Here is a 25,202-nt window from a genome sequence, read left to right as displayed (position 1 = left end):
TTTCCTCTATCTTCGTCTTCTCTTTTTCTAATACCTTAATCAGTTCCTTCAACTTTTCTTACATCTCATATATATATAAACACACACACCATCATACAATAAACATAATTATAGTAATATTACAAGAAAAAATCATTTAATTAATGAAAACGACTAATTAAGTTGTATAGGGAGAGTGATTAACCTTAACATTGTTGATTAATATTTAAAGATTGATTAACTTTCTATGAGGTCACTGTATAATTTTTAAATCCCTACATCTATTCTTCAAAAGTGTCAACCTAATATGAAGCACCTTTGCTGCTCGAGTAATTGGCATGTAAAAATACTTTGAAATTGCATCTCGTGACAACATACTTGAACTATTAACCTATTCTCTAATTTCGTTATAATCATTTCATGCATCTCGTGACAACATACTTGAACTATTAATCTATTCTCTAATTTCGTTATAATCATTTCCTCATTACCCATTATGATCTCTTCTTTATTAATTTTATTATCACGTAATAACAAAAAAAAATTCCATGCATTTTCAATTAATACAAATTTATTTCTCATTTTCTTCTCATTCCAATTTCTTCAAATCATAACTCTCCTGCACCTATATTCAACAATTACTTGACATGATTTTTTTTTTTAAAAAAAGTTCAAAATATATGTATGACCCGATCTCACTTGGAATAAGGCTATAAAAGATGAATAAATAAAAGTGCTACATTCAATTTTCATCAAAGGATTATTATTATTTGTTAAACACAGTGCCATGAAAATTTACTGTTTTGAAAAGTAACATATTAGTTTATATATACGATCACACATCTAATAACAACACATGTGCACCAATACCTAAGACTATACTAGACATTTGCTCTCATACTAACGATGCTGATCTCTGATATTAAATTTTCATGATCTGATTTATCAGGTCATTATGGCACCTATTGCACCCGCTACTAGATAAGACTAACTCTTAGTCAAGAGCCATAAAATGGAATACCACATAGAAGATACTGAGAAGAAGCAAGAGCTACTAATAAGGAGAAGAGAGGTAGATCAACAAAAATAATATAAGACACAATTTCCTAGACCTGAAATCAGTTAGGAGAATATAAACAAATAAGCTTATAAGACTTTTAAAAATACAATACTAGCACATGTCTTCTCATAATACAACATAAACACTAGCCTAGCCAAAATAGATGTAAACTGATAACTCCAAAGCTAGGGCCCAATCTTTTGATGTCGTTGCCTAAAACATTAGACCTTTAGCCTATTTTTCTTTGTATATTGTTGTATACAATCACTGCTTATTGTTGTATATGGTTGTATAATATATATATCTATATGCTTGTATATCAGCCTCCGAGACCTGTTTAGTCATTTACCCTGTATTTCACCTTCATTCCTTCTAATGACTGGCGAGGCTGACTTAGAGATACAAGATTTTTGAGCATAGCCTGATGGAGAGTGCAAAAGGAAATTAAAAGGCCAAAGTGACTAAATTGAGAAGAAATCTATGAAATAAAAAACAAAGGAAAAGATTAAAAGAAAATATCCAACACAAAATAAAAAGATTATGTATGATTGATATTCAAGTAAATCATTTGAAATATATTAACTTGAAAATAGAATCCGCACCAAGAGACAAAAATAAACATGAGATAACTAATCATAGTGCAATTGAAAGATTTAAACACATTAGAAGAGAATGAATCAACCTTAATGAGGCATAGACAACACCATTAGTCTTCTCCTCTTGTAATTAGCCTTAAAACATGCTTGCTTCAATCTCTTTGTTTTCTCCTCAAGTTTTATATCTAGTATTTTATCCATCTTCTTTTTCTCCTTTTCTAATACATTAATTAGATCCTTAAGCTTTTCTTCCATCACATTTCATTCTCATTTTCGATTTTTTCATATCATAACTCTCCCGCTCCAAGATATAACAAATATTAGTCACAAATCTTTTTTTTAAAAATAAAAATATTTCAAAATATATTTAAGACCCGACCTCTCTTGAGATAAGGCTATAAAAAGATGAATCAACAACAAGTACTGCATTCTATTTCCATCAAAGAATTATTGTTATTTGCACTATTTTCTACAATACTACATAAACATAGTGTTCTGAAAATTCACTATTTTTTAACGTAACTTATTAGTGTGTGTGTATATATATATATATGATCACATACCATATAATATTAACATATGTGCAACAATCTGCGTGACTCTACTTGATATTTGCTCTCATACCAACTATGCCAATCAACCTAGAGCTCTGTTATCAAATTTTACGATTCGATTTCTCAGGTCATGATGACACCTACTATACCCCCATTACTAGGTAAGACTAATCCTTAGCCAAGATCCATAAAAATGGTCTACCATGCAGAAGATAACCAAGAAGAAGCGAGAAACAATACAAATGAGAATAGGTAAGACTAATCCTTAGCCAAGAGACATTTTCAAGACTTGAAATTAGTTATTAGTGGAACGTTTAATCACATGAGAGTACAAGACTTTTACACATACAATACAAAAATATGTTGTCTCTAAATACAACATATGGACTATCCTAGCCAAAATAGAGGGAAATTGATCACTCCAAAGTCATTGGACCTGATCTTTTGATTCTGCTACCTGAAGTATTGGACCTTTAGCTAATTTTTGTTAATATGTTGTCTTATACAATTCGTGCTTATTATTGTATATAAGTGTATCAGATGTATATCTGCCTTTGAGACCTGTATAATAACTTTATTTTTCCTGTATTTCAGCTTTTATTCCTTTGGATGATCGATTAGGCTGACTTAGAGATAGGGGATTGTTGGGCTCAGTCAACGGAGAGTGCAAAAGGAATTTAATGGGCCCAGGTGACCCAGTTGAGACGATGTATAAGCAAGAAAAAAAAAGAGATTAAGAGAAAATATTCAACACTAAATAAAGATTATGCATGATTTATTTTCAAACAAAATCATTTGAAATATATTAACTTCAAAATAGAATCAATACAACGACACACCTATGCAAGAGGTGGTCAAAAAAGAGATCATCAAGTGGTTAGATGCTGGGGTGGTCTTTCCCATTTCTGATAGTCACTGGGTCAGTCCAGTGCAATGTGTGTCCAAAAAGGGCGATATGACTGAATGAGTTAGTCTCGCGGAGACCAGTCACTAGATGGCAAGTGTGTATGGGCTACAGGAAGTTGAACAAGTGGACTTTGAGGGATCACTTCCCAATGCCTTTCATGGACCAGATGCTTGATAGGTTGGCAGGTAAAGGGTGGTATTGTTTCTTAGATTGATACTTTGGCTACAACCAGATATCAATTTCTCCTGAAGATTAGGAAAAGACCACATTTACATGTCCTTATGGCACTTTTGCGTTTAAACGCATATCATTTGAACTATGTAATGCACCAGCCACATTCCAAAGGTGTATGATGTCTATTTTCTCTGACATATGGTGGAGGACACTTTAAAGGTATTTATGGACGATTTCTCTGTAGTAGGTGATATTTTCGATGACTGTTTATTGAATCTTAGCAGGGTCCTACAGAGATGCGAGGAGGCCAACCTAGTGCTGAATTGGAAGAAGTGTCATTTCATGGTAAATAAAGGCATAATACTAGGACACAATGTGTCATAGAAAGGGATCGAAGTCGATAAGGCCAAGATTAAGGTGATTGAAAAGTTACCTCCACTGATCTGTGTGAAGGGTGTTCGGAGCTTCTTAGGACATGCAGGGTTCTATAAACGTTTCATCAAGGACTTCTCTAAGATTGCACACCCCATGTGCAAACTTTTGGAGAATGAGGTGAAATTTGTCTTTGATGAGGCATGTCTCAAAGTTTTTGAATGCCTGAAGGAAAAGTTAATCTTTGCCCTATTAATCATTGGCGCAGATTAGGCTGAGCCATTTGAGGTGATGTGTGATGCTAGTGGTATTGCTCTAGGAGTTGTATTGGGGCAGAACAAAAACAAGATGTTCCATCCAATTTACTATGCTAGTAAGTCACTGAATGAAGCACAACGAAATTACACGGACGGAGCAAGAACTACTAGTTGTGGTGTACGCTTTTGAGAAACTCAGAGCATACTAGCTGGGGACAAACGTGATAATTCATACAGATCATGCAACTCTGAGATACCTCATGGCAAAGAAAGATGCCAAGCCAAGGTTGATCAGATGGGTGTTGCTTCTCCAAGAGTTTGATTTTGAGGTTAAAGATAGAAGAGGGTGTGAAAACCAGGTAGTTGATCACCTGTCTAAGTTAGAAGCTGAAAAGAAAGAAGTGCTAGAACTTGAAATAGATGAGGCATTCCCAGATGAGCATGTATTAGCTGCAACGCTTGACCTTATTCCTTGGTTTGCTGATTATGCTAACTTTCTTGTTAGTGATGTGCTGTCTGAAGGACTAACATTTCAACAAAGGAAGAGGTTCTTGCATGATGTAGGTAAGTATTTCTGGGATGAACCTTATTTGTACATGATTTGCGTTGATAACATCATCAGGCGGTGCATTCCTAAAGCTGAGATGCTGCACATTCTAGAGGCCTGTCACTCATCTCCAGTAGGTGGCCATCATGGAGGTGCTCGGACAGCCTATAAGATACTTCAGTGTGGGTACTACTGGCCCATAATTCATCAAGATACAGTGGATATAGTAAGGAGTTGTGATGTGTGCCAGCAACAAAGAGCCATCTCTCGGCGCCATGAGTTACCCATGACACCTATCTTAGATGTGGAGCTGTTTGATGTGTGAGGCATTGATTTCATGGGCCCATTTGTGAGTTCTTATTGGCAGAAGTATATATTGGTTGCGGTGGACTATGTGTCTAAATGGGTTGAGACCGTTGCTTTACCTGAGAATGATGGCAAAAATGTAGCTGGTTTCCTGAAGAAGAATATCTTCTCAAGGTTTGGCACACCCAGAGCTATTATCAGTGATGGTGGTTCTCACTTCTGCAACAAGGTGTTTAGTACGCTTCTGACCAAGTATAGGGTAAAACAACGCAAAGTTGCAACGCCTGATCACCCGCAGACCAGTGGACAAGTAGAGTTGTCCAACAGGGAAATCAAGACAATCTTGGCAAAAACAGTAAATGCCAACAGGACAGATTGGGCATGGAAGCTAGATGATGTTCTATAGGCATATCAGACAGCTTTCAAGACACCTATTGGCATGTCTCCATATCAATTGGTGTTTGGAAAGGCATGTCATTTGCCGGTTGAGCTTGGGCATAGAGCACTCTGGGCGTTGAAGAAGCTAAACCTCAGTTGGAGTGAAACTACAAACTTGAGGTTGGATCAGATTAATGAGATAGATGAGTTCCGTCTGAGAGCTTATGAGAGGTCGACACTGTATAAGGAGAGGATGAATCTATATCATGATAAACATATTGAGAAAAAAAGCTTTACTCCTGGTGACTTGGTGTTACTCTTCAACTCCAGACTTCGTCTGCTTCCAGGAAAGTTGAGATCTAAATGGTTTGGACCTTTTAAGGTCACACAGGTGTTTCAATCTGGTGCTATTAAGTTGGAAAATGATAAGGGTGAGAGGTTCAAAGCTAATGACCAATGAATTAAGGCATATTTGGGTGTTCTTGATGATGTGAAGATAGTAGAGGAATGTAAACTTGATAAAGTCTGAGTATTCAAGTAACATGCGTCACGATGTGACGTTAAATTGTGCACTGCTGGGAAGGTAACCCAAGATGTAATTATACTAGGTATTTCCCCTTTTTTCTTATTTTTCTTTGTTTTTATATAGTCATTGTGTGTTGATGTGTGCAAGAGAGAATAAGTGGAAAAGTGCAGTAACTGGGTGCAGACTGATCTTCACGGACAGTCTCACGGACCGTGGTGCCCTTCACGGGCACTTTCACGGTCCGTCAACCTGATGACCAACCTAAGGAAACTACTGGAAATTGCACGAAAAAGGTTCACAAAAGGGTTCACTGTCCGTCAGAGCTTGTACTGACCGTCTAGCCTCTTGTGAACCTCATGTACGAATTATAGTTCCAAGTTAATGTCACAAAAGGTTCACGGACCGTGATTCCCTTCACGGGCAACTTTACAGTCCGTCGTATGCCTCAGGTAGGTTTCTTTGCCAAGTCAGAGTCACATACTGTTTCACGGACCATGATGCCCTTCACGGGAAACTTCACGGCTCGTAGTCCACTACCCAGTATCACCAGTTACCCGACCCGACCCGTGCGTAACCCAACTTGAATTGAAACGTATATGTTTCCTTTCAAATGCCAAAGGTCAATTTCTTCATCTCTTTTCTCTCCTATAATGGTGCTTTAAGGATTCAAATTAGTTCCCCTTACAAATCGATTCCCAATCCATCGTAAATTAAGCCCTAATCTTAAAGTTGCCAAGAATCGCAAGTCAACGCTACTGATTACTCACTTTGAGCAAAATTTTCTTCTCTATTCCAAATAAGTCACTTCATACTTTGTTACAAATTTGTTCTTGGTTTAAAAGAAAGTATATTTACTTCGAATGAGTTCAGATTAAACATGATTATGTGATGGACTACATTGATGGGGACTGATTTATGTAGGGTTAAGTCGAATTGGGATTTTTGAATTGTTCTTGTGTGTGGCTCTATAACAGTGGGTCGAATTTGTTGGTGCCCGAGTTGTTTGTGAATCATGTATTAGTTAATTAAGTTGATTAAGAATTAGGTTGATGCTTAAGATATATGAAGGTTGTGAATTTGTGTAAAAATGGTGGTTAAAGTGCTGAAATTATGTATTGGGAAGAATGTGACTGAAATACTGGTCAAATGTAAGACCATGACAGGTTTTACGGAGTGTGGAAGATACCACGGGCCGTGAAACTTATCGTGGACCACACTTGAAGTCAAGCCATCCCTTAGATAAAGTTCACGGGTAGCATGGACCGTGGTGCACTCCACGGGCCGTGGAGCCGTCCGTGAACATCCTTTGGTAAAAAGTTTTGTGGCTTCTTTTTCACATTGATTCTGCCTTAAACCCACGAGGGGTTTCACGGACCATGGTACATACCATGACCCGTACAAGCTTCCGTAAAGCATACTTAGTTGTAAAATTTTAATTTTTTTGTACTTCAATTTTCGTTCATCTTTTGATTCAGTGGCCCTTCCTAATGATAGATTGGGTGACGACATTCTTAAGGCAAGGCGTCACAATGAAATTACACAAGGAAAGTCTGAGTACCCGATAGTGCGTCATTTGACTGTGTTGAATACTAATGAGTTTTGTATTTCTGAGGTACGATGGCTCATCGAAGAAAGAACGCAACTAAACCTGCCCCCCACTGCTTCTGAATTAAAGGGTCATGACGACTCCGACGCTAGTAATTCTGAGGTGCAAATAAATGTCACACTTGAAGATCACTCCCCTCGAGCTACCAGATCACAGACAAAGAGAGTCATTCTCCAGGACACTCCTCTCTAGTCTGAAGAGGAATGAAGTACTTCCGATAACATTGCAACGTCAGGTAGTAAATCTAATGATGGTTCAGGTAGCTAGTCTACTGATGACTCGGGGGGAAGTGCAGAATCTGAAAGCAGTTCTCAAGAAGAGGCAAACACCTCCCCACCTGCGGCGAATACAGAAGCTGAAACTGGAGTACGAGAGAAAGCGGCTACTATAGAGGATGATGAAAAGATCACTGATGATGATACTATGGTGATGTATGTGAACGCCCATGAACCTAACCCTGCACTGAGACCACAACTGATTGCCTGTTACCGTTCCATGTGGATTGTAAACCGATTCGAAGAATTTTTCAACAATGGGATTGTGACCAAGACTGGCAGCTTCAAGAAGCGGGCAATCATGCCTGAGACTAGAGTGGTGGTAACTGACATTAAAGCATTCCCGTACATTTATCGAACGTTTCAATTTCATCAGTTTGATTGGATGGACAATGCACTTGGGATTACTCTTACCACGTGACTAGGGAGTTCTACTTCTTGTATGCAGCCACACTGATGAATTTTGCTGCGGACACAAAGACTACAAAGTGTGGACAAAGAGATATTGCCATTACATGGGTCCACTCAATTCTATTATAGTTCGGGGCAAATCAGTAGATATCTCGGAGGCCACTATTAACAGGATGTTGCATGGCTCTGAATACTCTACAACGACTTTAGTTGGCCTTTTCGAGGGCAAACATCATGAAGTCACTAGTGACACTACTATGGAGATTCAGAGTTCTCGCGAGACGGTGTTGCGCTGGATTGTAAAACAAATTGCCATAGATGGCGAGAGTGCAGTTTGGGTCACCACGATGCCAACACTGATTCCAAAAGCTTCGTTATCATTTCCAGCCAAGGTGTGGTGGGTTGTTGTGCATGCCCAATTCAGACCTACAGGAAACGACAATACCTTGTCTCCCAATACCTTGTCTCCTTTTTTAGCATCTTTTGTAGCCTGCCTCATGGCTGGTTACCCCGTCAATGTGGGGAGGATCATAGCTACTGAGATGAGAAACAGAGCATTGAATGAGAAAGACGGGTTTCCATTTCCCTATCTAATAAGGAAATTGTGTAGACAAGCGGATATTCCCCCAAACAAGCTAATTGACAGATGGCGTGACGCATTCAGACTCATCCAGGTTTCTAAAATCAAGGATGTCACGAACCATCTCTTTGGCGCGAAGTCTGTAGCTGTGGGTACTTTAGCTGTTGTTCAACATGATCCCTTTGATATTCCATAGGCAGACAGAGGCCCAGAGCAGAGAGAGTCATCCCAACCTTCCACATAGGCACCACCACCACCAGCTGCCTCCCAGGCTCTAGGTACTTTTGTTACTATTCATATGCTCTTTCTTGAGAAATTAGTTGCAGATCAGTGCTAGACCAGGACATTAGTAGACCAGATTGTACTCTGGATGCCTCAGCTAATAGAGGCGAAGGTGTTAGCTGCGAAAAAAAAGATCAAAGATGAGGTGCAGAAAGAGCTGACCATCTTTAAAGATAGATTGAATGGTTTGGATAACCTTATCCAAGATCAATTCCAAGTTGTTAGGTCACTAGATACTAAAGAGTTCAAATTACAGATGGCTGAGATGAGAACTCAGATTGCTAAACTGGCTGAAAAGCCAGTACAGGTACCCACTTCGATATTGCCAGAATCTTTAATGCAAATGCTAAATCAGGCACCTTCCACTCAACCAATTGATGATCTTTGGGGAGAACTCCTCACGAGGAAGTCCGGCAAGAGAAAACACAAAGATGGAGAACTTGATGAGGAGATCCCTACTGACCCAGCCAGAGAGGCAATAAGGCAAGAAAAGAGAGCTCATAGAACATCAAAGAGGAAAGCTCGGGAAAAGGAAGCCCTTGAACAACAACAGCGAGATGCAACCTTAGTTGGAGCTTCTGGTAGTGGAGCACTTGCCCCGACAAGTGAGGACCAACCTGATTAGGTACCGAGTTCTGAGAGTGCACCCATTGATAAGGGTGCCAATTCTAATTCGAAGATCGGCGCCTAGAGCGCCACAGATATGACCCCTCATCACAACCCTGATTTACTTGCTATCTTGACTTTGAGGGTAAAGTCCTTTTTATTTAGGCAAGGGGTGGTGAGCAACCTGCCATAGCTGTTAGAAAAAAATGGAGGTTGTCTCTGTGTGTTATTGGTTTTAGGTGTTTTATGTGTTGAGTTGTGTAGCAGCTAGTTTGTTAAAAATGAGGACCTGAATTTGAGTTTGATTGTTATGATCTTTAGATGACATCTTAGATATTAATATGTTGAATATGGCCAGTCTGACCAATTAATTGGTGAACCAAGACACTGAAAAATGCAGTCCTGTGTCGTGTGTGTAATTTTTGATTGAAGTCTAACACTAGGAGCAAAAACTAAAACTTTCCCAAGTAGTCTTGCTTGAATCTGTGAATAACCGGATAGGAAAGGATCAGTAGGCCATTTTTGTTAAGCTAGTAAAAAGCCAAAAATAAAAGAACCAAATGAAAATCTTATCACTTGAACTCAATTTGAGCCTTAAATCAGTCTTTGTTCTTACCCAACACATATCATATCCTTGGTTCTCCGAAGGTATGATATTACAAGTCAGGCCAAAAGCCTAAGTTGAGGGTGATTGCAATCCGAATAGAAAGAAAAAGGAAAAAGAAGGTTCAACCAGTGAGCTAAGTGCATATCAATATTGCATATATATATATATATATATATATATATATATATATATATATATATATATATATATATAAAGAGAGAAAAGAACAGAAAAAGAAGAAAAGAAAAAAAAGGAAAATAATGGCTAGTGGGTCGTGCCGAAATAAATAAAAAGAGAGAATCACTCAGAAAAGAGTTATGTGAAAATGAAAGTTTGGAAAACCAAGGGACTAGTCACTCACGAAACCAAATATCCACTCCCTAACCCCGAGCCTATGTTACAAGCCAATAAAGTTCTACAGTGATCCTATTCCGGGTGTTTGAAAGATAGAGCGTAGAAAGCGAGGGGAAGCCTATGGTAGTTTGTTGTTAGTGTTAGAAGTTCTTTGAGAGGATGGGCGTAGTACTCAGTCCCAACTATCATGAGTGAGGGACTTCTTTGGTGTGAGGACACAGTGATTGCATTCGAAAGTAGATTCTGTAAGCTGATAATTCGCAGGCATAAGCATGATTAACTGTGAGTAATGAGATGTCATATATTTATCCTTACATGTTAGATTCATGGTTTTGGGATATAAATTGTGTTTCAAAGAGCTGTTGTGTAGTGTCAAAAATTCTGTAAATGAATTGAAGGTTGATTGTACTTTTTTCTCATCACTTGAGGACAAGTAATGGTTCTAAGTTGGGGTGTTGATATGCCGCGAAATCGTGGCATATTTGATGCTTGAAAACTATGAATTAATACTAGAATCAAGTGCATTTATGTGGATATAATGTGTTTGGATGTGTTGCACAGGTGAAACGGATGAAAAGTAAAACAAAAAGAAGAAATGAAGAAAAAGTCAGAAAGAACTAAGTGATGACCACAAGCGACTTCACGGGTCGTGGTCATCACCATGGTCTGTGGTCGTGGTCATGAAGCTAAACTAGTGTGAAGTCCTGAGAGGAGATAAAAGTGGATTGGACCAAGTGAAGACCATAGACGACCTCACGAGTCGTGGTCCTCACTAGGAACCATGGTTGTTTTCGTAGTGCAGTTTCCAGTGGATGGCATTGAAGACCCAAATTTTGGGAAGCCAAGTAAAGACCACAGATGTCTTCATTGGTCGTGGTCCCTATGACGGTCTATGGTCCCGTCTGTGATGTATATTCTAGAGATCAAGTTTGAAGACCCACTTTTGAGAAATTCCAAGGGAAGGTCACAGAGGGCTTCACGGTCCGTGAAGCCCTTAACGAGCCGTATAAGTGGCCATAGAGTCGCTTGACATTTCAGTCCTAGTTCTATTAGGACTCATTTTAAACATTCTATTTTGAATTTATTAGGTTGTTTTTGAGATCATTATCGTATCTTACGTTTTGGACGACTAACTACTCTCAATTATTCTGAGCTTTTGATTTGGATTTCAAATATTATTATCAGTTTGAAGTTTGGATTCGGATTATTTGATTATCGAAGTGATTATTGAATTCCTAATTAATTTCGTAAGTCTTTCTTAACATGTTTTCATTCCTAATTACTGATTGTTTATGTGAAAGCATGAGTGGATAAATACCACAATTAGGGTTGTGGGATCCATGACGAAATTCTAGTTACGATTTCGTAAAATGAGTAAAAGACAGTCTGTGTTTACAATCTGTAGTTTTTAGCTTTCAATATCTTTATAAGCTAGTGAGTGCATGCATTAGATGAGCATGTATCTGAGCTTAATTAACAAATTGGAGTTAAAGCTTGAGTTCGAAAGAAAAGAACTTTAACACCATATCATTGTAAGTGAGGGTCAATGTTAGTAACACTCTAGGGTTGAGAGAACATGAGTGATAAATGTTTGATTAGGCTGAGAAGTGTCAGATGAATTTAACTCGCAATGATTCTGTAAACATTGATTTGCCTGACGCTCAATTACGGAAGAATACTAGAACATAATGTAATGGTGAACACAATCCTGGTTTTCCTTAATTAACTGAATCAACCTCAGAACGAAACAGTCTGTTAGTCGTTAATCTAGATTTTAACAGCAAGTTCTGGTACTTATAACAATTCAACCAAATCCAATTTACTTTTCGATGTTATTTATTTGGGAAATAATAACAACATTCGAATAAACGCGACAGTGAAACCTTATCTGTAAAGAAATTCTCTGTGGGATCGACCTCAACTCTCGTTGAGTTCTATAAATTGACATCGACCGTTTACATTTCTTATTCGAAGTGTAAGTTTGGACGTATCAGTACATTGAATGTACGAGCATGTAAGGGGAACACTGAGCATAACATAAAAGCTTGAATTTGGAAAGAATGAAACATACTCACCTCATCTCCAATCAACTCAACCTCAACTCATGGATACTCAAATCAATACTGTATAAAAATGACAATAAAGGTGCAGTCTATATAAAACATTTAAAACAGTAGATAACAACTCAATGTATTTAAAAATACAATAATAACTCTTATTCAAGAGATTCTCTAATCGACAACCATCACTATGAGCTATGTGATGATACATCGTCTCGCCCACGCTTCCAAAACTGTTCTATACCTTGTAGGCGTATAAGACATCCTCAACTAAGTGGATCCACTAAGCTATGCTTAAAAAGCGATAAGTAATCATCTAAAAAGTTTGACCCTTTCTACCCACGTTAGCTACATGGTTTATGAGGACTTTGAGTTGTTTGAACTCGTCCCCATATTGGTGCTCAATACTACTCCCAATAATATAACTCAGATCATATGTTTAACAACATTTCCTCATCCTCAAACTTTGAGATTATTACTCAAAATATTCTCTTAAAAGAGATTATACTCAAAACTCCTCATGAACTCATTTGGAAATCGAGGTTTCCTCTCATTTTAAATGTAAAAACATTTACTCTTGGGAATACGTAGTTCCTATATATTCATTTTGAAAAATGAAACTTAACTCTCCTCATACCTATACTCAAGTACTCAAGTCTTAGAACATGTTTTAAAGTTTGTAAAAGATTTCTCAAATGACTCAAAAGAACTCCCTCAAACTCTACTCTTTACTCGATCTTGAATTTGAATTATGAATTCAAGAGTTATGATTCATGATATGAAAGATCTCGTGATGATTAAATGTGATTTAGAATAGTAAAATAATAAAGGGAATGAAAGTACACTTTGAGAGAACTCAAACGGGGCAAATGACGGAAAAAGGACGGAACAGTGCCCTGGCGTACTGAGTGGCGGGGAGGTGCCAACCCCTAAACTTCAGAGGCACAGTTCTAGCGCACTGCTGGCGCGACGCGCCAGCCCCTGCCCAGAAATTTCTGATGAATTTTGCTTTCTCAATTTTTGGCCATAATTCACCTAGAATCGAATGGTTTCTTCCAAACCTTCTTAGATTCGTTTACCCAACTTTAATTACATAATAATATACTCGAAAACCATCAAGAACAAAGCTCATTAACAAGATCCTACCCCTCAAGAACTCAACCTAATTCAAGAATGAAGAACAACACCTCAAGAATTTCATCAAGAACCTCAATATACTGAATCTTATGGATGAATTTGAAAGTGAAACTCATGGTTGGCGTGGGGTGAACGAACCCAACACTATGAAAACTTACATACCTTGATTGGCGAAACAACTCATCTCTAAACCCTAAGCGTGATTTTTAATTATGAAAACTAATTTCAATCAGTTTAGACCCTATTTGGGTAACCAAAACGAGTTGGGTTGATGGGGTAAGGAAAATACCAAAAGACCCCTCATTAATTTGGGTAAATTTCTTTAACTGGAACAGATGAACTCAAATGGCATATCTCCCTTATCTGAACTCGTATTTTAGAAAACTCGGTGGCGTTGGAAAAATGATTTAGAGATTTTTCATTTGATATCTTATGGGGCCACCTAACTCATCTTGTGTTAAAAGTTATGGTCATTTGAAGTTGATCCAAAACTCACAATTGGAGACTAACTTTCCCAAATCTCAATTTAGCTATTTTCAAATTAGCGCTTTCTAAATTTAGCTCTTTCTAAGATGGGATGTTACAATATTTAGATTTAGACAAGAGCAAGCTTCAAAGTTCGAACTATAGACACCACAATCAATTTTTCAAAGTAACCTAAAGAGCTAAATTCCCTAAAATCAGTTCATTAAAATAACATGATAATCAAACAAGAAACCTTTTTTTATAATAAGATTATGCAATGAAGACATCCACCCATTTTCAGTTCTCCGAATCGTGATTTCGTGGAGGAAATGAAACGGATTGACACCGCGTGGCCCATCTGGAAGCTCTGCTTGCACGTTGGTTAGTACAATTTTGGAAAGAAATGGTGAATATACGTCGTTCTTGGTCGATTTGTAGGTTCTTGAGCTTCTTTTTGTTGAAGGAGAAGAAGTGGAGAAAGGGGGCGCCTTGGCGTTGTCACTGAAATTGGTTCAAAAAAGTTGGACAGATAGATATTGGGTCCAATAGGTTCTAATTGAATACAAACTTGATACAATTTAGTTCTAATTTGACAAAATGGAAGCGAAGACAAGTTAAATACTTTTTGATTTATTATCTAATTATTTGAAAATAAGACTAATTATATCTTTAAATGGTAATTTAATTAATTTAAGGAAAACGAAATATGTACTTAATTTAAACTCTACTTTTCGAGATAATTTCTAAATTAAATTCATATATAAATATATAAAAGTATATAATTTTTTTTCTGAAAAATAACAAAATTACTTAGAAAATGATTTAGTATATTTTTGGATTTAGTAATGACAACTATGCCAAATTGTTTGAAATAGAAGAGATCAATAATTAATTATGTTATGGCGGGACAAAAGTGGATATCAACAATATGTGCAGAGTGCGTTTTAATGTTGGGACTTGGGAGAAAGGCTTTGTGTTTATTCTCAATATGAGTCAGACCATTTTTACGTTTTGGATAATAAAACACTATTCTATCAAAGAATCATGGACGAAATTGTTTAATCTACAAAATATCATGTTTTTTTCCAGTCATACCGAAATATAGGTCTTGAGATGGGGAAGTGCTGCCCTGCTGAACGTTGGAACCATATTTCTTATGGTTTTTAGGATATCCAAAAGACCATTTGGATTACATCAATCTGGTACAATTGTGAACATTTACAGAAAGTTTGTTCCTTCCAAAACTAATTATTTAATATTTTCTTTTACGAAGAAAATAATTATATTAATACTTAATTTGCATCACTACAAAGAAGTCAATTTTTTACTTTAATGGTAATCATGTCAAACCCCTTTATAGTTAGTATTTATTATGTATGAATGAGTCACTTTTATTTAATTTAATGGTAATCACTAATCATGTCACCATCTCTTTATATGTTTTCATTTCATAAATTAAACTCTCTCGTGCATTTTGTTGTAACTTTTGCTGGTAACATAAACAAAATAGAGATACACTTATAATAACAAAAGAACATTTCAAGATTCAAAATTTCCAAGCATCTTAATCATTCGAAAAATAACCAAAATTTCCAAAAATCATCTTATTAGCCCAATGTAACACCTCAAAAATTGGAAAGTTGAAAGGAAAGGAAAAGTTTAGATTTTTGACACCGAAGCAGTGACTATGAGTCCTATATCCGGACCATAGAAAGTCTTGTGAGCCGCAGAAGGTAAATCGTAGAGTCTAGTTAAGTTTTTGGAAAATTCATGTTCATGAAATTTGACCTACGAGTAGCTAGGATGAGCCATAGAAATTTTGATGGGCTGTAGATGTCACTCGTAGAAGTGATTCAGACTAAGTAGATTTTTGGACTTGAACTTGGGTTCTACTGACCGTAGAGACTGGACGACGACGGGTCATAGATTGGTTTCGTGGGAATAGAAGAAATTTTGGATTTCTGAAGTTGGTTCTACGGTTGATCAGTATGGGTCGTAGGTCCGTCCAACAATTATTTCTTAAGGGTATTTGGATCTTTTCCTATGCATTTGATGCCTATACTATGTCATTTTGATCTTATTTTTAAGTCCTATAACTACCTCTCTATTTCTAAATATACCCAAACCCTCTCATCCTCTCAATTCCCAAATCTCATCCAAGTTCATCACCTCAAATTCTCTCAAGCTTCAAGGAAGAAAACTAGGGTTCAAGCTTCAGTTCTCATTTTCCTCCATTGCTTTTCAGCTTAGATCATCAGAGATTTCACCATTGAATTTCATTCATCCAATGGGTCCCAAAGGATTTCTAAGTTTTCAATTCAATTTCACCTAAATTGCTTAGGGTTTCATGTGATCTCCATGAGTCTTAATTGATATTAATTTAATTGTTCAATTTCAATCTTCCCATGCATATTTTAATTAAATTATATGATTTCTAGTGAATTTCTGTAAGACCCATGCATTATTCATAATTTTGACTATGCTCTTATGAAGATACTAGTTTTGGAAACGTGTTTTGCACGTTTATCCCAAAATATTTTTTTGAATTTTTTATTGCAAATGAAATATTATCCCCTTCAAATTTATTAATATTTACTAAAAAAAATTTAATCATTTTACGATAGAGAGTACATATATCTTTCTAATAGAAAGAATACAATCCTAATTATAAAATTGACTAAAAGTGCATAAAGTAAATTAACTAATTAGTGTACAAAAATAATATTCAAATGAGGGTACTAAAATACAATATTCTAGGATAATGTATACAAAGTAACAAACCACCGTAAATTTTCTCAATAATAATAACAACAAAACAATAGGATTTAAGGCAAGGGAAATAATCGACAAATATAATTACAGAGAAACCATGGAAGGTCATACCTTCTTTCACACCACTCTCTCCGCAACCAACCTCACATCTACAAACCGAAGGACGAGAAGCGACTAGGATGGTAGTACGTAGACTCTTTTAATGTTGAATTGAAGTATTAAGCCCAAAGAACTCATAAAAATTCCAGCATATCATTAACATGAAGAACATCTGAATTTATACAAGAAAAAGATAAATAGCAGCCACTTACAACGTGCATTGAAATTGAATAAGAAATGTCCCACTAGTCAACCATGAAAGGGCAACTAACTTCAGATATTTAAGAAACTAACTTTGACCAAGTCTTTTGCTAGAAAACAGGAAAGCAGTAAATTGAAATAAGTAAAAAAACACTAAAAATAATAAGTGGAAAAAATGCCAATTGTCTAACACTCTCCTTGGCATTTTTTGGCAAACACCAATTCTTTGCCTCAGATCTTCAAACCTTTCCTTTGGCAATGACTTAGTGAAAATGTCAGCTAGCTGGTTCTCAGATGAACAATGAACAAGCAACACTTCATTAGATTGTTGGACTTCTCTAATAAAATGAAACTTGATCTTGATATGCTTAGTTCGACCATGAAACACTGGATTTTGAGATTGAAACTTGAACTGTTGTCACACATGATCTTGGTAGCTTCTGTTTGTTCATGGCCCAAGTCCTTCAACATCTTCCTTAGCCAGATAGCTTGATTCACAGCAGATGCAGCAACTATGTACTCAGCTTCTGCTGTTGATTGAGCTGTAGTTTCTTGTTTCCTAGAGCTCCAACTAAAACAACTTGTCCCCAACAAAAAAGATATCCAGAGGTGCTTCTGGAATCATCAACTCGCCACCCCAATCACTATCAGAGTACCCATGTTCATAGTTACTTCGGCAGATGTTGGGAAAAAAGTTCCAAACTTGTTGGTTCTTTAATATACCTTAACACTCTTTTAGCCGTTGTGAAGTGTGTGTCTCTAGGCGAATGCATGAACCTAGAGAGCAAACTTACAACAAATAGAATGTCAGGTCTGCTTGCGGTTAGATATAGAAGACTGCCAATTAAGCTTCTATACATACTATCATCCACTTTTTCGGAATCCTCATCCTTGCCAAGCTTCACACCAGTAGAGATTGGAGTACTCACAGGTTTGCAGTCTTGCATTTTGAACCTGTTTAGAATATCCGAAATGTATTTCTGCTGGCATATGAAAATTCCATCACTGGACTGCAACACTTCCATGCCAAGAAAGTACTTCATGACTCCAAGATCAGTCATTTCAAAGATTTTCTCCATTTCATCCTTGAACCTTTGGATTAGTTCAATTTTGCTTCCTGTCACAAGCATGTCATCCACATAAATTGAGACAATTAAGGACTCACCTGCAGTGACTTTCACATACAGAGTAGCTTCACTTTGACTTCTACTAAAGCCAAGTTGGATGAGATGATTGTCCATCCTCTCATACCATGCCCTTGGGGCTTGTTTTAGGCCATACAAGGCCTTCGTTAAGAGATAAACTTGATCCTCTTTTCCAGGAATTGAGAAACCATCAGGTTGCTCTACATAGATCTCTTCAGCAAGCAAACCATTCAAAAAAGCGATTTGACATCAAGTTGATGAATCTGCCAGGAACTATGAGATGCAAATGCAAGAATAAGCTTGATTGTGTCATACCTTACTAGGAGCAAATGTTTCCTGGTAATCCACACCATATTGTGTATCCCTTCACCACCAATCTAGCCTTATGTTTGCAAATTGCCATCAGATTGAGTTTTGTCTTGAAAATCCATTTTACACCAATTACTTTGTGATTTCTAAGTTTGTCAATTGTCAGTTTCATTCTTCTCGATCATGTCGAGTTCATCTTGCATATCTCTCCTCCATGCCAAATTACACCGGTGATAGACATCTTTTAAATTCGAGTTCCCCTCAATGGTACATTCATCCACTAGTTCATCTTTTGGAAGTTGAGGCTCTTTTGAAAATAAATCAGAATAAGAGGTCCTTCTAATTTTTCCAATCCCAACCAGCTGCTTCATTAAACTTCATTTCTCAGCTGAGAATTAACTTTTCTATTTTCAAACAGAAAATCCTTTATCCTTTGGATGAACTATTGCCCATAAATAAGCCCTTATGGGTCTTGTTGTCTAACTTATTCCTCTTTGTTTCTAAAACTCGATAATAACATATACACCCAAAGATTCAAGATGGTGTATTGATTGTTTGTTCCCACACCAAGCTTCATATAGATTTATGTCCTGCAAGGCCTTAGTAGGCAATCAGTTCATCAAATATATGGAGGTATTGGCTGCCTCCACCTAAAACTGATTTAGGATCTTTCTTTCGAGCAAAAGACACCAGACCATCTCCATTACTGTCGTGTTCATCCTTTCAGACATACCATTTTGTTGTGGAGTGCATCGTAATGTCAATTGGCGTTCAATACTTGTGCATGGTAAGAGGATAGTTGAGTAATTATCTCAAACCAGAGAAGGAGTAATGTTTTCATACATTGAGTAAAGGGAAATATTATTGGAGTAGTATTGACCACCGATATGAGGAAGAGTTTAGACAACTCACAGCCTCCATAAACCATGTCTTGCCAACATGGGTATATGATCATACTTTTTAGATGAATCTTTAGCCCCTTCGAGCATTGCTTAGTGGATCCACTTAGTTGAGGTTTTTTATATCCCGGAATGATATAGGACAGTTCTGGCGGCATGGACATGACGGTGTATCATCATTTAGCTCATAGTGATGGTTGTCTGTTAGAGAATCTTCCAATAGAGTTAAAAGTGTATTTTTTTTATACATCACTTATTATGCTAAAGTTTAGAGAATGAGAAAGTATTTTTTGTAAAGTTTTAATGATTTCACTTCCTTATTTCTTTAGATTCATCTGAGTATATATCTACATCTATTGCAACCCTGCTTTCAGTTGTTTGCTATTTAGCTTACATGCTCGTACATTCAATGTACTCATGTCATTCGACCTACATCTTTTATGATGCAGATATAGGTGTTCAGGATCATCAACATGTGTTTCGTTGAGATCACTTAGCGCTTCAAACAACTTTGGTGAGCCTCTTTGCTTTCCGGAGGATTTCACAATTTAATTTCATGTTTGTTGTTGAGTTGTTGTGGGTTTTGCCCTGACTTATATCCTAGTATTAGAGGCTTCATTATATATTTAAGAATTGATGAGTCTCTCAGTATTTCCTTTGTTTGAGACGTTTTGAGATTGTTGCAAATTATTATGTTGTTGCACTTAAGTATTTTCAGACTGTTGAGTTAAGCATTTACTTGAGTTTGAATGTTCTAAATTCTATTTTTAAAGCTTCTTTATTCTTGAGTAAGTCTTCCAGTATATAGTCAGCTAGGTCAAGGGTTCGCTTGGGGATCAAAAATGATTCTCGAGTGCCGGCCACGTTCACTACAACAAATATGATATATAGCTACGAAACTATTAGCTACGACATGAAATTCGTCACCAATGGTTTACCTTTTGTGACAAAAATTATATTTCGTATTTAAATACATGAAGCACATACTTTTAAGGACGAAACATAAAATTTGTAGCAAAGTTTTGTCCACTAAAATTTCCACCAAAAATAAGTTGGCGCCATTTATTGAGTACTATTAGTGATGAATTTAAAGTTCTAGTGACACATTATTTTGTCACTAACTATGTACCCATTCTATGAAGAATCCTATTTTGTCCTAAAATTAATTAAATTTTGGACACGAAATTTTTTTGTCACAAAAAGTATGTTGATACAATAGTGACAAATCAGAATTTGTGGTTAATCATTGTGTAATTTAGCAACAAAATTTCAAATTTAATTGTGACCTTAGTTTTTGTCACTAATAGTTCAACAATTAGTGACGATTATATATTGTCTCTATTTAACCTATAATTTAATCACAATAAAATTTTGTCACAAAAAAATGATTAAATGTCTATGACTTAAATTTTTAGTTAATTAATAAAATGATTGGATACAAAAAAAATTGTGTTATAAATTAAAATATCATGAATAATAGACACATTTAATTCAAATATAGTAAAAATCAAATTTTGTCCGTCCATAAACATTAACCATACACACATTTTTAGTGAAAATCTGAAGTTATATTCTAGACAAGCGTCATACCAATATTATGTAATTAAAAAAATATTTAACACCAAAAAAGTTAGAAGCAAAGTTCCCAAATCATCAAAAGCCTCGATAAGTTTGCAAATATTTTATCACTAGATACTAGAGCCAAAGCACCGGCCCAATATATATTACTCTATTATTTCAATTTATGGTGCAAATAGAATTAAAAGACCTCATCAAATTTTGATATGATTTTTAAATATTTTAAAATGTTATTACTGTAATTTATAGTATTTTAACGTAATTTTCAAATAATATGTTACTCACTTTGTCCTAATTTACGTGGCACATGAGAAACTTTGAGAGCAACCATTTTTAATATGATTTTAAAATATTTTAAGTTGTTAATTATTGTGATTTATAATGTTTTTAAGTAATGTAATTTTTAAATAAATGTGTTACACTCTGTGTCACAATTTATGTTGCACATGAGAAATTTTGAGAATTAACAAAATTATAATATTTTTTTTAAAAAGAAAAAAAGTAATATATATATATATATATATATATATATATATATATATATATAAGTTGTTAATTATTGTAATTTATATTAAATCTTAACTAATATTCAAATAATATATTTTATCCCTTCTGTATTTCGAGAGTTGATCTAAATTTTGATCTGTTTTTTTAATATTTTATTTTTTAATTATTATAATTTATAGTATTTTTTTTAGTAATTTATAACTATAAAACATACTAAAAAGGGAAATAAGACAAATATATTAAACATATAAATTATTAAATATAAATAGAGGAGAAGGGCAGTAATTTATAAATGCATAACATACTAAAAAGGGACATAAGACAAATAAATTAAAATGAGAAATAGTTAAATATAAATAGAGGAAAGGGCAAATTGATCAATTGACTGACTGACCCTAAGCTCTTCTATTCGCTTATATATTATATATTTTATCATACACACGACTGATAAAAATATGAGATTAACTTCTCTTCACTGACAGTGGACAAGAAAATTCCCTCGTCAATTCATTTTTAGAAATACTTATATCTCTTAATTTAATTATTGTATTTTAACATTTAAAGATTAATGATTTTTCAGCTTCTCCTTTTTTTAAACACGTTTTACATATCTAATATTTAATTTTATTGAAAAGGCGTCCAAAAATTTATGATATTATTGACTTTGAGTAATATTTAAATAAATTGGAATACATATGATGATATATGGATCAAAGTTTGTTTTCAATTAATTTTTGTATTGTTGATTGAATGAACTAAGAAGAGAAAACACAGTCTGAAACAATGGAAACACCTATTCAAAAAAATTAATGTTGCGAAGAAGACTTAATAGGTTGTGAATAATTTTTTTATGAGATTAATTAGTCTAGAATTTTAAAAGACAAAAAAAGATATTGTCTCCAACTCTTCAATGGTGTTGATGGAGAACGAGGTGAAAATATCGAGGACAAGAAATAGGTGAAAGAATCCTTCTTATTTTGGGCAACCAAATGAGAATTCTAAGCAAACTCTTATAATTAATTTAGAGTCCAAGTTACAATAAATACTCTTTTTGTTATTTTTATTTAAATATTAATAATATGTGAATATATTAAGAGGAATAAGTATTTCTAAAAATGAATTGATGGTGTAATTTTCTTGTCCACTGTCAATTGAGAAAAGTTATTCTCTAAAGATATTTGACAAAATGCTTACTTAAATTCATTTAAATAGTTATAGCTAATAATAGTCACGTTTCTATATCTCTCATCTCTCTTGCCACTCTACTATCTCACCCAACTCCCTCCCATCTCGTTCGTCATTCTCCTATCACGCTCACCTTCCTCTCATTTCGGTCGTCCAGATACATATGAATCACATTAGTATCTATTGTGTGTCTAGTGTGATTCACATGGGATTATAGACAAATGTCATTTGCCACTCTCCTATCTCGATTGTGAATCTGGTATCTCAATTATATGTGAATCAAACGAGATACATGTATATAATTTGTATCTAGTGTGATTCACATGTATCAAGAATACATAAGCGAATCTCGCTTGCCTCTATCCCTATTTCAGTTATATTGGTAGCAAAAAATATGTATTTAGGTGTATTCGACTTGAAATTTGGTATGCAATTATGCAATTATGTAGTTTTTTCTTTTAAAAGTTCAAATTACTTATCCAAATAATTTTTCAATTTCAAATCACCAGACCTTCGCAACAATTTGTGTGTGTGTGTCGTGGGTTAAAATTTAATTATTTTTTAGGGAGGCAGAACAAACCTAACTTATTTTACTTGCTTAAGTTTGAGCGGGGTTATTGAGCCGCTCATATATTAACTCAATCCATTAAATATTGAATTGATATATAGCCCAAATTATTTAATGACGAATCTTGTCAAAATAATTTTAAATAAATACTGTTTTATTATTTGATATATTATATATAGCTATAATAATATTTTTTTTATTAAATACTAAAAATTATAAAAGAGCAAGTAAAACAATTAAGACTTAGTAAAATTGAATTATAACCCACGTTTTAACTTAAATAACTTGTGAATGAGTCAATAAATCACTCATTTATTAACTCAATTTATTTTAACTCACTTAAATTCAACCAACACACTCATTTAACCCCTCTAATTTTTTCAATTTTGCGCCAAAACAAACGCCGGAAACAAAATTTCATTTAATTATTTTCCCCAAATGCACAGCACCGCTAATTTAGTTCCCACTACAATTAGGTTTTACTTTTTTCTTTTGATTTGATGCCTCTTCTATGTTTTACCCAAAATCTAGTGAGTTCTTGCTTCCAATTTTTACTTCTACAAATGTCTAGTACTTCACACTTCCAATTAAGTTAAATTATGTTTTTCCTAATTTGCAGCTTTTTCACCGATTCTTTTTTTGTTTCTTTTCTTCTTTTGATACAAGATCCAAAGCTTTTGGACTAGAAAATGGTATGATTTTGTTTGGGGATGCTATGGTTATTTCGAGAAGCACAAAGCTAAAGTAGATATATTCTTTGATATGCAGTCTTAATTGAGAGTAACGACGAAGATGTAATCAAACGGAGACCCGCACAACAGAAAGAAGGAGGTGAATATAAATCATAGATACACTAAATTCTCTGTGTTTATAGATTTCTTGTGTTCTTCTGTTTCCTCTGCTACATTCTCTTCAAATTGGTCAAAAATTGATTTTGACTTTGTTTCATTTGTTATGCTTTTTGTTCTTCTCTGTTCTTTCAGCTACATTTGAGCTTGAAAATACGAGGCTTATATTTCATAGAGTTCAACGTAAATTGAGCTTTAAATAAGCCTCAGTTTTGTGTGTGTGAGGGTGGCGGGTTGGTGGTAATGACTGTTGGTATCCGAAATTACGGGAGGCTGATGATGCTGAAGCTTTTGATTAGATAAAAGGCTCAATCTTATTTGTTCGTAAGTTTATTTTTAATTTTTAATGGATTTCTTGCTAAAATTTACTTGAGAAACCTAGGATATGGTACGGCATATTGTGGATCCTTTCAAAAGAAATCATAAACCATATGACGAATGGAGTTTATGTTGATGTTTTATCGTCTATCTCCAACAACAACATACCTAGTGTAGTTTCATAACTGGTATTTGGGCAGAGTAGGATGTATGTAGACCTTATTCTTACCGGGGCTAAAGTGATTGTTTTCGATAGACTCTCAACTCAAAAGTGAACTTTTTGAAGTAATCTCAAAGAGTAAGCCATGAGCAATGTGCTGTCAAAAAAAAGAAATTAATTTGAAAACAAAGAATCTATCAACTGCACAAATATAGATGCCTCACTCGCTAGGCTGTATCAACTACATGATTTCATCTTGAACTTCAGATATTGATCCCTGTTTAAGAAAAACTTACATGTTTAAGGCTTTAAAGTTCTTTGCTATTCCAAGATACTATTTAAAATTATATATTTCTTGCAGCCATTTATGGTTGAGAGAATCCTAATGTGAGATGATGATACTTGAAAACAAGGAAATTAAGTTAATGAATAGTTAGTACATTACTATTAAGTATTACGAACAACTTAACATATAGGAAAAATGCTAAATGAGGAGTTCCTTTAGTTTTCGATCAATAATTTTAGTTTTCAAAGTAAAATAGTAAATATTTTTTAATATGCATGTGTAATAATA

At 35.1% G+C, this 25,202-nt stretch overlaps 2 protein-coding genes across 2 annotated transcripts in view; both read left to right on the top strand.

The window, feature by feature from the left end:
* LOC125825309 (protein phosphatase 2C and cyclic nucleotide-binding/kinase domain-containing protein) overlaps nucleotides 1-25,202 on the top strand; it is a 532,052-nt gene that overhangs the window by 241,401 nt on the left and 265,449 nt on the right. The gene's annotated exons all lie outside the window — the stretch shown is intronic.
* LOC125825364 (uncharacterized) lies at nucleotides 3,469-5,158 on the top strand. The gene is made up of 5 exons (XM_049504704.1): nucleotides 3,469-3,615; nucleotides 3,724-3,822; nucleotides 3,916-4,015; nucleotides 4,137-4,765; nucleotides 4,814-5,158. Exons 1-5 carry the CDS (start codon nucleotides 3,469-3,471, stop codon nucleotides 5,156-5,158), a joined length of 1,320 nt encoding a protein of 439 aa, XP_049360661.1.

This window comes from Solanum verrucosum, unplaced genomic scaffold, assembly GCF_900185275.1.
Source record: "Solanum verrucosum unplaced genomic scaffold, falcon-dt-bn FXZP01000051.1, whole genome shotgun sequence".
NCBI lineage: Eukaryota > Viridiplantae > Streptophyta > Magnoliopsida > Solanales > Solanaceae > Solanum > Solanum verrucosum.
The sequence above is the reverse complement of the archived record's forward strand: the minus strand, read 5'-3'. Positions and strand labels throughout refer to the sequence as shown.